Source organism: Callorhinchus milii, unplaced genomic scaffold (genome assembly GCF_018977255.1).
Source record: "Callorhinchus milii isolate IMCB2004 unplaced genomic scaffold, IMCB_Cmil_1.0 Scaffold2, whole genome shotgun sequence".
Lineage (NCBI taxonomy): Eukaryota > Metazoa > Chordata > Chondrichthyes > Chimaeriformes > Callorhinchidae > Callorhinchus > Callorhinchus milii.
Window position 1 is genome coordinate 1,340,357 of NW_024704743.1, and position 16,114 is coordinate 1,356,470.

Sequence of the window (16,114 nt, forward strand, 5' to 3'; positions counted from 1 at the left end):
AATGCAAGGATTATTATTATTATTATAGCCTCCTGACTCAGAGGCGAGAGCCAGGCCGACACCTAGAGTTAGAAACTCTTTCCACTTCTCCTGCCAGTGTGAATCAATGCAATTCCAGCATTTAACTGTCTCCAGACAGTTGGGAGAAAAAAAATCCTGGTCCATTCAATGCTACGTATTGCAGCCAACAGAAGGAACATTTTTCTGCTCTACACTCAGCGCCAAGTCAGCTAAGAATAAACAGTGAATAAATAGCTCCTGCGATCAGATGGTGGCTGTGGCGAGGAGGGGATGAATATGTAGTAAAGCTCTGAAGAGGATCTGGTACCTAACGCAGGAAGCCGAGCTGCTCACGATCGGCTTAATTAATCTTGTTCGGGCGAACTCCAGCAGAACGCAACATCGTGGGAAAAAATACTTTCCAACATCTCATCAAAAAGCGAGCGAGCGAGTGTTCAGTATGGAGGTCAAGCTACTTAATAAACAAGTCACTACATATTTAAACAATGTAAATTAACCAATTTGGTAGGGAATGTACATACAGTATATCAGACCAATATCTGGATGCTATAAAAGGCTATCGGGGGTGGGAATGAGAGGAGAAAATAAGAGGAAACAGCCAATAAATAGTTCTTTCATTTGATCCAGTGCTTTATCCAGGCTCCGCCACTGTTAAGCGCTCTGAGACGCTGCCCTGTGTGGAGGGCGCTATATAAGTGCAAGTTGTGGATGTTGTTTTGCTCAGGACGACGCTCCTGGACCATGGAGCACAGAGCGAGTTGGCGTTTGACAAGCGCGGACATGAACCCCCTCACGAGGTGGATTGCCAGAATAAGAAGCACTGGATCAGTGACAAGCATGATGATGATGATGATGATGATGATTATTATTGTTGTTGTTATTACCTATGGCTTCTGTAACTCCTGTAAGAGCTGCTGTGGCTTCTCGAGTGATCCCTGCTGTACCTTCTTCTGCTGCGGCTTCTGCTGTAACTGCGTGATCTGCAAATTAACCCACAGCCACAAAAAACAATAATAAATAAATTGGTCACTTTCAATCCAGGACGGTGTGGGATGCTGCTGTGCGCACTTGGCTGCTGCTCCCGGCCCACAAAACACCCAGTCACTACACTCAACGATGTCACAAGGCGCTCCATCAAATACGAGGATGAAAGTTTACCATCTGAACTGCTTGTCTGGAATACATTCCCTCTCTCCCTCCTCCCCACAGCGGAAAGAAAACTATTCTCCAGGGAAGCGTGTTGGTAATTAATTAAACTTAGTTGACTTACAGACGCCTGACAAAATTAGCTGATCTCATCTAGACCTGACTTACTGTAAGGGCATTAAGTATGGAGAAAGGGAGGGGAAATGGGATTAAAGGATTTACCGCGATTTAATAAACTCAGTGGCCCCCTCCGTTTCCTATCCCCTCCTGCAGTTTTAACCAGCGGACGGCGTAAACATCGTACAGAACTTGGAAACGGCCTGGCTCAGCGGTAACGCTCTCGTTTCCGAGTCAGAAGGTTGCGGGCAGCTGTGTCCCTCAAACAGTCGTGGGTTGAGTGACCATTCCGGCTTACCGCTAGGTACACATAGTAAGGAAACGGGCCTAAGGTTTCGCCCCCGAAGCAACCCGGGTCCTCTCTCTTTGTGGGGGACGTCGCTGTGCGCAATCGGCTGCCGCGTTTCGCCCACAAAATACACAGTCAATTCACCTTACAGTGTAACCCGTGAAGCGCTTTGAGACGTCTCAACAGCCTGATAAGGCGTTGGGTCAAATGCCAGGATTATTAATATTATTAATATTATTATTACGTATTGAACCCACAACCCCGGACCTAACGTTCGAAAAAGCGAATTTAAAATAAAAAAAGGATTTAAAAGTGCATCAAAACGTTCAAAGTTAACAAAGAATACGAAACCCAACGTCGAAGCGAATAAAAATCTAAATATGTCCTAAACCCATCCGAAAAAAAAAATCCCACACAAATCCACGTGACAGTACATTCTGCCAAGCTTCGAGACAGCTCCGTGGTCCTATAGTATAGACGCGTGATTATTATTATTACTATTATTATTATTATTAGCCATAATCGGTACTAATTGTTATTAGCATTGGCCAATGTCCGTGTCAGCCTGGACTGTGAGCTCAGACTCGCACACACAGCACGGAGAGAGAGAACCCACCTGGACGACGAGCTGTAACTCCGCGAGCGGCTCCTGGATTGGCTGAAGGACCGGGAGCGTGTGCGGGAATGGCTGGCGTCGCGGGAGGTGGAGCGGTAGTGCCCGCGGGACGTGCTGCGGCTGCTGGACCTGCGCTTGCCGTCCCTGGAGGGGAAGCCCTCCTCGCTGGAGGAGCTCTCCCGATTCCTCTGCCGCTGGTTCAGTCGGGCCGTCCTCCGCACCTCGTCGAACAGCGAGCCCGGCTTGACCCGGCGCTTGCTCTTGATCTCGATCTTCAGCCCCGGGGGCTTCTGATCGGCCTGGGAGGCCTCGGTCTTGGTCTCGGCCACCACTTTGGGGCTGCCTCTCGCTCCGGCACCGGCTGCGGCTGGGGCTCCGGCCAGGGCCAGGGCCGGGGCCGGGAGACCCTTCAGGGGCTTCCACTTGCCGCTGTCGGCTGCCTCCGGGCCCTCTTTGCCTTTGGCCTTGAGCTCGGTCTCCGCCACGGCTCCGTTCACGTCCTGCGGTTGGGGAGCCTGGCCCACCTCCTGCTGGTTCTTGCCGCGTTTGACCTCCTGGACCCCAGACCCGGCCGGCGTTCCCGGGAACGCCTCCCGCTGGCCGCGGCCGGGGGCCACTGGGGGGGTGGTGGCCGTGGTCGTGCTGGCGGGGGTGCTGGGCGGTGGCGGCGGTGGTGGGGGGCTGCTCCTCTCCAGGCTCGGCGGGAGCTTGGGGCCCTGCTGGGGGGACTTCCTCTTGTCCGCCCCTTTCTGGGGGGGTTCGGGTTTGCTGGGGGCCGCGCGGGGCGACGCCGGACCCCGCTTTAGCCCCGAGCTGCTGCCCTTGGGGGTCTCGGGAGGGCGGGCGTTCTCCTGGCTCGGGGGCTCGTGATCCGGCGAAGAATTGGCCACGATGCTCTCGGCTTTACTCCTCGCGGCTGCACCTCCACCTTTACCCTTGCCCTCGGCCTTCACCTTCACCTCCTCCTCGTCCTCCTCTCCGAACTCCAGGGGCGGCTGCCAGTGAAACCTCTCCTTCAGCCTCTCCACCTTCTTGTCCTTCTTCTTCTTCTTCTTCCTCTTCTCGCTGCTCTTCCTCACCTTGCCGCCCTGTGACTTGGACCTCTTCTTCCTCTTGACCTTGCGTCTCAGCTTCTTCCTCCTCCTCCTCCTCCTCCTCCGCCGCTTCCTCGCCCCCTCGCTCCCGGAGACGCCCGACTCCTCCGAGCTGCCGTGGGCCGTGGACTTCCGGCTCTCGGAGTCAGAGGCGGAGGAGGCCGGGGATGAGCTGGGGGTGGGCGACCGGGGCTGGGACCTGGGTCGCTTGGCGGGACACCCTCGCTCGGCCTGTACTACTCCCACTGCTTTCTGCGCAACCTCTCCCTCCTCCTCCTCCTCCTCGCCGCCGGACCCGGTCTTCGCTTTGCTGCTCTTGCCGCCCTCTCTCTCCCTCCCCCTCTCGGCCTCGGTCTCGCTCGGTGACCTGCTCCGCTTGTGGCTCCTCTTCGAGGCCGTCCCCCCTTTGCCCTCGCGGCTGAGCTCTGCGGGCGGGACGCTCGGCTCGTCCCTCGCGGTGGTGGGCCTGTCAGGCCGCGGGGGAGCTGGCCGGCTGGGAGGTGCCGTGACCTTGGCCTCCGGGGGTCCCTCTCTGGCGACGGGGTCCCTGTCGGACACTCCGTCCCCTCGGCGCTCGCTCTTCTTCCCCTTCTTCTCGCGCCTATCGGGCTGAGGGCTCGGCCTGTTGCTCGTCCTCTGGGATTCTCCCGCCTCCCTCCCCCTCTCTCGGTCGCCTCGGCTGGAACAATCCGACGAGGCCCCCGGGGTTTGCTTATTCTTCCCTCGCTGCTTCCCGTCGCCCCCCTTGGCCGCAGGTTCAGGTTCGGGTTCAGGGATCGGAGTTGGGTCTTTAACGCGTTTCCGAGGCTCCGAGCTCCTGTTCCTGCGAACGCCAGGCTGATCGTCCTCGCTGTGCGCCAGCCCCTCCTCCTCCTCCTCCTCGGACTCCGAGCGACTGGATGACTTGGAGGAGGAGGAGGAGGAGTTCTCCCGGCGACACTGGGACTTGCCGGGCGTCCGGGACCGGGAACTGCTCCTCGAGGCCGAGCGCGAGCGGCTCCTGGAGAGGGAGCTGAGCTCTCTGCTCCTCGAGCTCTTCCGGTAGTCCGAGCTGGAACTGCGGTCGGTGTCGCGGCCCGAGGGGTAGCGGCGCCGGCCGTCGGAATCTTTGGGCCGATGGTCCGAGGAGAGGGAACGGAGCCGGTGGCGACGGTGGTCTCGGGAGTCCTGGCTGCTGGCTGTTGGCGTGGCCTCGCTCAGCTTGGCCTGGGCTTCCAGCAGCCGCACGTAGGAGGGTTTCCAGGGCTTCTGCCCCGGTCTCCAGCGCGAGGGGGGCGGGCTCTCGCTCAAAGGCACCGCGCCCGCGGATTCCGCCGCCTTCGCGACCGCCCCTCCCCCGCCCCCTCCCCGAGCCTCCGCCTTCTCGCTCCCCTTCGAGGCCGCCTCCGGCTTCCCGCGGCCCCGATTCCTGCGGCGCGACCTGGCGTGTCCGGGCGACGCGCTGCGTCCGTACCTGGACGTGGAGCTGGACCTGGACCTGGACCGGGAGGCGGACCTGCTTCTGGACGAGGTGGAGCTGGAGCTCGATTGGGACCGGGACCGAGACCTGGTGCGAGACCTGGACTTGGAACGAGAGCGAGACCTGGACTTGGAGCGAGACCGAGACCTGGACTTGGAGCGAGACCTGGACTTGGAGCGAGACCTGGCCCTCGGTCGACACCTCGACCTCGACCTCTCCTTGGACCGGGACCCGGATTTGGATTTGGATCTGGAACAGGAGACGGTGGCGGCTGAGGAGGATCGCGGGCTGGAGGATCCCGACCACTCCCTCGAGGAAGACGAAGATGGATTACTTTTGGCGCGATGGCCCGACACCAAACTGGAGGAGTGGGACGAGTCCACCTCGGCAGGTATGGTGGCTACCTTGGCCTTCTCCTTGCCGGCTTTGGGCCTCTTGGCTCGTTTCTGTTTCTTCGATTTCCTCTTCGTCTTGCTTTTCTTCTTCTCCTTCTTTGGCTTCCCAGGGTGCCTGGATTTGGCCGCGCTCTGATCCTCCGAGTAGTAGCCGTCGTGTGACCAGGATCTTGACCAGGGTGAAAGGCTTCGCTCGTCCCACCGGTCGGAGTAAGATCTCAATCTGCCGGGGGTGGGGAGTGAGGGATGGGAGGGGGAAAGGAATTATTCCTCGGTTAACAACTTCACGCAGGGGCAGCTCCCGGGAGCGTGGGGTGGGTGGGGTGGGGAGAGAGGGGGTGACTGTAAACACCGTCAAAAAGGAAGGCCTTTAGGCGCGATTTGAAGGCGGGAAGGGGGCAAAGCGGAGGGATTGGGAGGGTTCCAGAGTTTCGGGCTGCGAAGCGGCTAAAAGCATCAGCGGTGGAAACGGAGGGCGCGAGGGCTACGAGGCAGAAGGTTCCGTACTTGTCTCCTTTGGTCCATTTGTCGACGCTGGAAGCTCTGTACGTCCTCACGCGCTGCATTTCCTCTTTCCAGTGAGGCGGTGTTTCGCTACTCTCTTCTTCTGGTTCCGACTCCGAATGGCTTCTGGTGCGTGAAGGAGTGCGGTATCGCTGAGCCGGGGAGAGGAGAGAGAGAGAGAGCGGGAGAGAGAGAGAGGCACGATCGTTAGAATCCTTTGGACCTGCAATCGCTCGGCTCCTACCTGGTCAGGCTGCCTCTTTCGCACACTGTTACCCACAAATATTAATAATAATAGCCCCTTGCATTTCACATAAGGCCTTATCGCGGCTTCGAGACGTCTCAATGCGCTTCGCAGTAAAGAGTATATTTTATATATTTTGCGGGCGAAACGCGGCAGCCAATCGCGCACAGCAGCGTCCCCACCAACAGCCGTGGATTGAGCATTTTTTTTTAAACAATTATTACTAATTATTAACCCGCCAATCGACTAACAACCGGGTTCCTACTGACTGCTGGTAAACAGAGGCGCGCGTGTTGAATAAGGAAACTTGCCTGAGCTTTCGCCCCACCAGGGAATCGAACCCGGGCCCTCTCGCTTGCGAGGCGAGCGCTCCAACCATTGAGCTCCAGGACTAAAAGCCGTAAATACGTACCATTGTGCCTCTGCCTTTAATTTTACGGCCGGATTTTGACACCGCTGGCTTCTGCTCATTGAGAACAAGCGGTATTTCCTGAACCTTCCTGCAAACGAAAGAAAAACCCTCAGAAATTCAGACCGAAAAAAAAAATTCTGAAATTCTACGTCTGACACACGTAGAAACCCATCACCGTCGCTCGAGACCATCCAAACCCAACTGAGAACTCCCCGCCTCCCACCTACACGTGGAAATCCCAGAGAGAGATTGTTGGAATGGAATGCGCTCTCTCTCTCTCTCCCTGGAGGGACGCCCCCCGCTTACCTAATTCCGGAGAGTATTAGGCGCAGGTTGGCGAGAGCCAAGGCTTGTGGGGTGGGGTGGGGTGGGGTGGGTTGGGGGGGAGCCCAGAGTGTGTGTTGGGAGTAACTGCTGGAGTCTAACCAGCTAAAACCCACACGCAGCTCGGCCATTCACGTGCTTCACTTTGCCGGAGACTGTGAACTTGAATCGAAGAGGAATATCTGAAGATGAGTAAAGAGGGTACGAGGATGAGGGATTACACCTTAAAAGACAAATTGGTTTAACCCGGGGATGTACAGCTCACTCACAGTTCAGCAGCTGGTTTGGGTAGATCACGTCGGAGAAGAAATCTATTCTCGGGGACAGGGGGGATCTCTTCGGGTCGAACTAATAGCTTCTGTCGTTTCGTGAGTGACTCTTTTTCCTTCTCAAGGTCCTGGTCCACTCCATTGTGGGTGCTGCTTGGAAAATAAGGATCAACTAAGTTAAACCGTAAACCCCCACAGCCTGGTGGCTAGAGCTCCGGCCTCGCAACCGAGAGGACCCGGATTCGATTCCCGGGCAGGGCGAAACCTTGGGCAAGTTTCCTTCCCCCAAACGCTTCTCCACACGCACACACACACACACACACACACACACCTAGCAAGAAGCAGGAACCCGGTCGCTTCAAGATAAATAAAAATAATTTGGTCACTCAATCAACGCCTGTTTGTCGGAGCCTGACTCCAAGCCGGGGGGGGGGGGGGGAGGTGGCCGTAAGCACAGTCGAAGAGGACCGTGTGTTTAGTCCTTCAACTGTCTCCCAAGTCGGCCTAACCAGCCTGTAAGGCTCATCAGCTTGAACGACCTCCTTTTCACACAGTGCCTTTCCAGTGAAAGAAACGCCTCAAAGCGCTATCACAGGATGAAATTAACTAGGAACGAAATGAATGTTCTGCCGGCAAGTGCGGCAGCTAATTTGTACCGGCCGACATTATTCAGACAAATTCCCCAGATTACTTGGTCGTTTACTTCATGGCTGCGGGACATTGGGGCGTGCAAATACGCTGCTGCGTTCACCTACAAATGCACAGACACGGCGTCTTACGGACAATTCCATTAAGTGCTTTGAGATATTTCAGCTCCGTAAGCGCTGTATAAAATTCATCGCCACCTACGGCTCGTGGAACGTACTGTTTTGATCAGAGAGTCTAACTTACAGAAAACACAGACACTACACTTCACATTACATCCCGTGAAGCGCTTTGAGAGGTCTCGAAGACGTGATAAGGTGCTGTGACAAATGCCAGGATTATTATTATCATCATTATTAGTATTACGTTTGTTCAGCGCCTCCCACATCGGGAGGACGTCCCAAGGCGCTGGACAGTCAAGGATTTTGACCCGAGCCGGGGGGTTGGGATCAGGAGGGGTGGCGGGCATGGAGCGGAGGGCGAAAGAGGGCGAAGAAGAAGAATTTTTTTTGGGGGGGGGGCGTAAAAGACAAGCGTAATTCGGAGCAATTCACCTTTGATAACTTTCTTCCGCCCTTCCCCCTTCACCCACTGCGGGTGGTTAAGACGATTCTATCCATAACAACTCTCAAAAGGGAATTGGATAGGGACTTGAAACCAACGCGCACTCGCCTCGCAAGCCAGAGGACCTGGGTTCGAATCCCGGGCAGGGCGAAAACCTTACCCCTTACTCCACAAGCTTCTGTTTACCAAGCAGTTCGGTAGGAAGATGGGTTATTTAGGCGAATGGCTTTTCCGGGCATAATAATCCCTCCAAAAAAAATTATTCACTCAATCCACGGCTGTTTGTGGGGACGCTGCTGTGCACAATTGGCTGCCGCCTTTCGCCCACAAAAGGCAGTCTGTATGCACTTTACAGCGTGTCCTGTGAAGCGCTTTGAGACGCTTCAATTACCTGATAAGGCGCTGTATCAAACGCAAGAATTATTATTATTATATTATTATTATAAGAAAAAATGAGAAATGCACCTCTTCCTGCCGGAAGACACTCTTCTCCTCTTGGCTTTACTTTCCCTCCGTCTCTTGGCGTGACGGCTTTTCACCCGCCTTTTCCGCTTTCTCCTGCGGGATCTCTCGTCTTCGGTCTCGCTCTGTGAGTCCGAGGACTCGGGGGAGGTGTCGGAGTCGGAGTCGGAGGAGGTGGTGGGGGCTGATTCGGGCGAAGAGGAGCGGGCGGCGGTCTTCTTTTTGCGCTCCGCCACTGAAAGGCACCGTAAAGTAACACAGTCAACCCGTGTCGCCAAACATCTTGCACGGCAAAGCCCCCGCACCGCTAGACCGCTCACCACTGATAACACGGTGCCTTTCGTGTCGGGAGGATACCTCGGCCGAGCTGGGGGGTGGGGGCGGAGCGCGGAGGGAGGGGGAAAAAGATATACAGCACCTTCACATTGGAGAGCGTGTGGGCAACCTTTTGGCTGCCAAGGGCTGGAGGCCGGATTTGAGCAACATCCAGGGAGGTCTATTCAAAGAGGTAGGATTTGAGGCAGAAGTTAAAGACAGAAAGAGGGCGAAGCAAAGTGACAGGAGGGAAGGAGGGAGTTCTAGTGGTGAGGGACGTAGGAACACAACGACTGGATAACAGGGATCATAGATTATGTGCTTATGCTCCAGCGGATCAGTGAAATTGGTTGCCACGTGGAGGCAAATCAATGGTCCTCTCTCTTTCTCTCTCTCTCTCACACACCCACACCACACATTCACCAGACAAGGAGCGACAACAAAGGTTCATCACCTTGGGATGTTCTTGTGCATCTCCTCTCATCTGGATCTAAAGTGTCATTGGCAGAGGGTTGGAAGAAGGTCACCTGCCCACTCTCCTGGCTGGGAAATGGTGCATGGCAACCTAAGAAGGTGGACAGTTGGCGGAGGGAGGGAGGGAGGAAGAAAAGAAAAGAGAAGAGAAAGGAAGAAGAGAAGGAAGAAGAAGAAAAAAATATACATTGAAGAGGTAGCACTTTTCCCCTTCCCAAAACCAAAGCAAACTCACGAAACACAGCAACACTCACCGTTGCTCGCGGATTTGGGTACAAATTGTCCACAGTCAATGGTCCTGACGTCAGCATAGGGGCGGCTGGCAGCATCGGTCTTCAAGTCTTCGATTTCCTTGATCACCTCGAAGCCTGTTATCACTTGTCCGAAAACGACGTGTACTCTGTACCAACACAGAAACCCGCAACACAAGACGATTGGATTCGACAACAGCTTTCAAAAAGTGAATTGGATAGGTACTTGAATGGAAAAACTTTGCAGGGGTATATGGGGGGGGGGGGGGGGGGGGGGTGATTGGGACTGACTAGGTGACTCCTTCAAAGAGCTGGCACAGGCACGATGGGCCGAATGGCCTCCTTCTGTGCTGTGATATTCTATGACTGGGGCTCCATGTTAATAATAATAATAATCCTTGCCTTATCACATCGTTGGAATGGAATCTTTTGGAAAGTGGATTGACTGTGTATTTTGGAGGCGAAACGCGGCAACCACTTGCGCAGTGTCTCTGTCTCACACACATTCGTGGATTGAGTGACCAAATTCTTATTATTTTTCGGAGGGATTATTACCCCCAGGAAAGCGATCCGCTAATCGCCTAACAACTGGGTCCCTACTTAATGCTGGGCAAACAAGAGTGTGGACTAAGGAAACTTGCCTCCTGACCGGGAATCGAACCCAGGTCCTCTAGCTTGTGAGGCGAGCGCTCTCACCACTATGCTAGGGACTCCGTATGTTAGACAACCATGGTAAACAGATTGGATAGCGTGTTAGCATCAAGTCAGCGAAGAACAAGATTAATTGGTCTCTATGAGCATTATCTGGCAAGTTAATTCTCCTGAGAGTCAACACACCGCAGTTCAAATCATTTACTATTCAACATGTACCACCTTCACGCTTCAACTAGGTTACGTGTTCTTTGCTGCCGATGGCCTAATTAGAACACGTGGGCCATGGTTTCTGATCCTGAATCCTGCATTCAAATTGCACTGAACATCATAACAACAGCAAGTACATCTATCTTTCACAAAGACTCCATTCTGAAAAGTGTTAACACTGCAATAAAAACACTGTAATCCTTGCTTTGATATCGCACCTCATCACACTAAGTCTCTCCACGTCCCGTAAAGCATATTGACTGCGTATTTTGTAGGCAAGTGCACCAGCCAATTTTGCCCACGGCAAAGCCCAACAAACAGTTACGAGGTGAATGGTCAATTTCTTTTCTCTCCGGTGGGATTTGCTGGCCAGCACATAGGAGAAACTTTGAATTGTATCATGAGATCTTTAACAAGCAGACGGGACCTCGATATTAAAGCACAGAAGAAGGCCAACCAACCCATCGTATCTCTTTTAAAGATCAAGTCCCATTTATCCGCAGAGCAATGTCATTTAATTTGACTATATATCCTCGCCCGGCTCCACTGGTTCACCATCCCCCAGAGGATAGAGTTCAAAATCCTAGTCCATGCCTTCAAAGCCCTCCACTGCCTTGCTCCTCCCTACCTCTGTGGCCTGCTAACTCCTGTACGCTCCTTCCGCTCAGAGGGCTCCGGCCTGCTCCATGTCCCCCCTTCCGGTCCGCCCCCACCATCGGCTATCGAGCCTTCAGCCTCTCTTTTCCCCATTCTTTGGAATTCCATACCACAGTCCCTTTGCCTCGCTCCATCCCTCGCCTGCTTCAAGACCCGTCTCAAGACCCTCCTTCTCGACGGTGGCTTCAGTCACCCTCCTACGCTCCCTGCACCTCCACCCCTCCTTATTTCAGGTCCAAATCCCTGACTGTCCAGCGACTTGGGACGTCCTCTCAACGTAACTTCTTGTTGTTATCATAGAAATGAGTTGTTGTGGCTAAATTTGCAAAATTTCCACTCCGACAAATTGTGTTTCTCCTGTTAAGAGTCACCACAAAATAAAGGACCTCTCTTTATATATATATATATATATATATGTGTTCTCTAGGTATATTGGAGAACTCTTTGCAGGTGGGGGGGGAAAAATGCGGAGATTATTTTGTGAGCCCAGAATTATTCCCGAAGGCCATTAAGAGTTGACAATTCCTCGAGTGGGGTGGGGGAAGCAGAGATAAATGAAAATAGTCTTACCTGTCCAGGTGAGGTGCTGGCTTTGTAGTGCTGTTCCATTGAGAAGCGTCCCATTGAACAGGGCGGTGTTTTGAAAAGGAATGGGAAAGGTGATGGGATTTCAGGATGTTTTTTTTGGTAGTGTCGCGGATTTGGGGGGGAAGGCGGTGGGGGGGGGGGGTGGGGGAAATAAAAAAAAGAGAAAAAAAAATTAGACCGATAAATTGCACCGCAAAATTTATACAGTCACACACACTCTTACTGAATTTGGTGGATTGATTGTAGTGTTTAACCCGCAATGTCTCTCTCTCTCTCTCTACACTTAAGCCAATAACTTCTTCTCCCCATCGAAATCAGAGCCAAATAGGTTAGATGTCAAACAGGAAACCTTTTGTTTTTTTTATTGGGTCCCCGACTGCTCAGAATGCTGTAGAGGTCGAATCGATTTAAACGGCATTTTTTTTTAAAAAGGGAGGGAATCTGGGACTCTCTCCCCCCAAAAAGGCTGTGGATTATAACTTGATCCATTCAAACTTTCCAAGACTGAGGTGGATAAGGTTCTTGTCAGGTCAGGGTATCAAGGCATATGGGGCAAAGGCGAGTAATCGGAGTTGAGGTACAGATCAACCATGATCGAATAGAATGGCGGAACAGGCTCGAGGGGCTGAATGGCCTCCTCCTGTTCCTGTGGCGGCGCGGGGCGGGTAAGATTATGAATTATCTGTATTTTCCACCCGCACTTTAACCAAAAGACATCTTGCCACAATAAAGGGTTAGGGTTAGGTGATGTCTTCACCCATTTGGCAGTGTGTGAGTTAAAGATACAGTTTACCCAGCACCGGCTTATTAACAAAACCCCAAGGATATCAACCTTTCGTTTCCTGTTGGCACATCTGTAGATTCCCGAGTGTCTCTCTCTCTCGCTCTCCCCTTATCCCCACCCACAAACAACAGGTCAGTCACGAGAGCCAGGTCAATAAGAAACCACTCGACAATAATCGTCCACTCCCGCATCACCACTACCCCACCCCAACGCCGGCTTCTCTTCCTTCCACAAAGCCGTGTGGAGTAAGGAAACCTGCCCATCGTTTCTGCCCTGACCCGCCCTTGTCCTCCATTCTTTCCTGCTGAGAACACAACTAGCTCCGGGACCCTCAACGTCAAGACGATCATCCTGGTTGCTCTGCTCTGAACCTTTCCCGTCCTTTTCAAGCTAAAAATGACCCGATGCAGCAATGGACAACCCCGTTGCAGTCCACCTGAACAGCCCCATAATGTCACACCTTTCCTTCCCCCGCCACCCCCCCACCGCACACCCCGCTACTGGTGTTTTCCGATTCATTCAGCCCCAGTTCTTGTTATCTTTCTGAACCAGATGTCCAAGTTTCGTTTGACAGGAAAGAAAGCATTGCAGTTGTCTGGCACAGCGATGTACCGAATCAGGGCCTTTCAGTCGGGCCATTATTTAACATTAATCGTTTTCGACAGCGGGCAAAAAAAAATAGTATTTTTAATTAATTGAACCCTCCCATTAAATCTATCGCATAAAATCCTCATCACGTCCTTTCTAAAAGGAGCAGACGCAAGATTTACAAGGCTCAAACATTTAGCGGATCGCAGGTTTCCGTGCTACATTTTACAATTAAATATTTTTTCTAAGTATTTCTAAACGAAATATTTTTTTCTGGTGGGCAGCCATAAAAAAACACCTCACACTCAGTCCTGCATTGACTTCTGTCAACTGAATTCTATTGTGATCGAAGGTGAAACGGCAAGTTGAAAATAATAATAATAATCCTTGCATTTGATACGGCGCCTTATCAAGTCGTTGTGACGTCTCAAAGGGCCTCACAGGATGTATTCCAAAGTGGAGTTACTTTGTGTTTTGTGGGCGAAACACGGCAGCCAATTGCGCACAGTGGTGTCCCACAAATTGTCGTGGGGGTAACAAGCAATCATTACCCTCGGAAAAGCGATCCTCCAGTCGACTAACAACCGGATTCCAAATTACTGCCGGTAAACAATTATTTAATAAATGTTATTCATTCATTAAATCAAACTGTGAGGCTGAAATCGCACTTTGCCGGAAATAGATGCAGAACTGAAGTGTTTGCCTCTGTTGATTTATCCCGATCCGTAAGTAAGTCACAGGTATTTATGATTTCGGGGGGGGGGGGGGGGGGGGAGGAGAGGCTTTTAGTGAGAAACCCTCTGGACTGTGGAGCTGTGAGGAGCATCGCATACACAGTCACATTTCGGACCCCACAAACGGGCAAGATGCTGCAAACGGGCAAAGTCACATTGAACAGGAAATCCGACTCTGCACTGAGCTCGGAGCGGCTCGGAATAGTTTTGAACCGAGCTGTTAACGAAGCTCGGCTTCCCAACTGGTAGATCGGAATTATCGGATCATACGTTCTCCTTAATGCGACCGCCCTGCACTGCGACCAAAACATCCTGGAAATTGTTACCACCTCAGGACACGCATTCGAAAGGGGAAAACGCCGGGGAGGTTATATAATAATAATCCTTGCAACTGATTCACGTCTTCGAGACGTCTCAAAGCGCTTCACAGAATATAACTGTAAAGTGAATTGACTGTCTATTTTGTGGGTGAAATGCAGCAGCGTCCCCACAAACAGTCGTGGATTGAGTGACCAAATTATAATTATTATTATTTTCTTTTCTTAAGGTAGTACTATCAGGCTTGTGGAGTAAGGAAACTTGCCCAAGGTGTTACCCCGGCCGGGAACCGAACCCAGGTCCTCACGCTTGCAAGTGCTCTAACCGCTGAGCTACAGGACGCCACAGGTTAAAACAGGATGGCTTGTTAGCATTGACTTCATTAGCACAGCAGTGATTGCGGAGCTGTCTTAAGTGAAGTACAGGAGCAAAGTCACACACTCTAATCCAGAGCTGCTGTAACTGAAGGAATCCATCTCCACCCACTCATCCATTCCGAAGTACATTTTCCGCAGTTAGTCTGGTATTTCGGGGCACGTCTTTATAAATGCCTTGTGTTTTGTTCTCTTGCAAGGTAACAAAGCGAGAAGAAGTTTATGAGTGTGTTAAAGTAATGAGCCAAGACCCGTTTTACTTATTTGTGAGAGTGACAGCTCTTGTTAAGACTGCGACCACCTGATTAAGGGCTCCATATAATGTAGTCACTGTTACTTAGATTTTAAGCAGAGATTTTGAAATAGGATCAGGAGCTGACACATCAGGCAATTGGAACAGAAAACCCGCAGAGCAATCCTTTCACATCAATGGAAACCTTGGACAAACACTCAACTAGAACTCAGGCTCTCAAACAATCAGAGACCCGCTCCCCCGCTCTCACCCCATAACCCTTGCAAGTTGTTCCTTTTCAAGTCCCTATCCAATTCCCCTTTGAAAGCTACTATTGAATCTGCTTCCACCGCCCTTTCGGGCAGCGCGTTCCGGACCGTAACAACTCGCTGCGAAAAAAAAAATTCTCCTGGTCTCCCCTCTGGTTCTTTTGCCAATTATCTTAAAGCTGTGTCCTCTGGTTGCCAGAGGAAACAGTTTCTCCTTAATTTACTCTTATCAAAAAAACCTCATACGATAACCACAGCTTGCACTTATATAGTGCCTTCCACGCAGAGTAGCTTAACAGAGCCTAACTCAGCCTCGATTAAATCTCCCCTTAACCTTCTCTGCTCTAAGGAGAACAATCCCGGCTTCTCTGGTCCTTCCTCCGCACTGCAATTGGTTTCCGCAAATTTTAAATGTGTGTCAGTGGAACAAAATGTATCATTAACACCTCTCATGACACGAGATAGTGGATTCGCATCTGATAGCTGCAAGGCATTGGACCTAAACTGATGAATTTAACACAATTGCTTCTGGTCTTGTGATTGCACTGAGTGCGTGTGTGTGTGTGTGTGTGGGGGGGGAGAAACATATTGAATCAACCTCCATATGCTCTTGTGGTGAAGTTTCTGTGTCTGTGGTCTGTTCATTAAATATCTAAACCTAACAAACCACAGATAAAATCCGGTCTTCAAAAGCACAGCTGGCTTGCCTTAACTACGGTAACATAATTTCAAGAGAATAATTTTTTATACAGAGAACGCATTCACCTCTGCGGGTGGGGACAATTAAACAGATCATTGAACACTCAAGAATGGTAGAAAGTTTCTTTAAGCAGAAAAAAAAATCATTAATATAAGTGCACCAAATTAGCGACAGTTTGCAATAAATACCAGACTTTTACCAATCTTGTACAAGCAATACAGGAGTCAAGTATGGGTCCCGTGCCTTGGGTAAAGGAGTCAAGGTTGGACACCCAGTAAAACTATCATGTGTTGAGTCAATTGTGGGTCCCCAGTGAAGCTAAAATGCTACTGAGCCCAACAGTTACGTTCTCTCGCCCCCACCTCCTGTTCTCCGACAACTGCGTATCAGCTGTTAAAGGCGTTTAAA

General features: G+C 51.7%; 1 protein-coding gene across 7 annotated transcripts in view; it reads right to left on the reverse strand.

The window, feature by feature from the left end:
• The window catches only part of nktr (natural killer cell triggering receptor), an 82,419-nt gene that overhangs the window by 5,150 nt on the left and 61,155 nt on the right, over positions 1–16,114 (reverse strand). For 4 of the 7 annotated variants that reach the window (XM_042332499.1, XM_042332501.1, XM_042332504.1 and 1 more), the window contains 9 exons: positions 11,690–11,719; positions 9,605–9,750; positions 9,331–9,441; positions 8,565–8,796; positions 6,891–7,043; positions 6,298–6,385; positions 5,645–5,793; positions 2,190–5,360; positions 906–1,001 (listed from right to left, as the gene is read on the reverse strand). In XM_042332499.1, coding sequence (XP_042188433.1) covers positions 906–1,001; positions 2,190–5,360; positions 5,645–5,793; positions 6,298–6,385; positions 6,891–7,043; positions 8,565–8,796; positions 9,331–9,441; positions 9,605–9,750; positions 11,690–11,719 — 4,176 coding nt within the window. The remainder of the gene's footprint in view (positions 1–905; positions 1,002–2,189; positions 5,361–5,644; positions 5,794–6,297; positions 6,386–6,890; positions 7,044–8,564; positions 8,797–9,330; positions 9,442–9,604; positions 9,751–11,689; positions 11,720–16,114) is intronic. The other 3 variants (XM_042332500.1, XM_042332502.1, XM_042332503.1) reach the window with 3 other exon arrangements.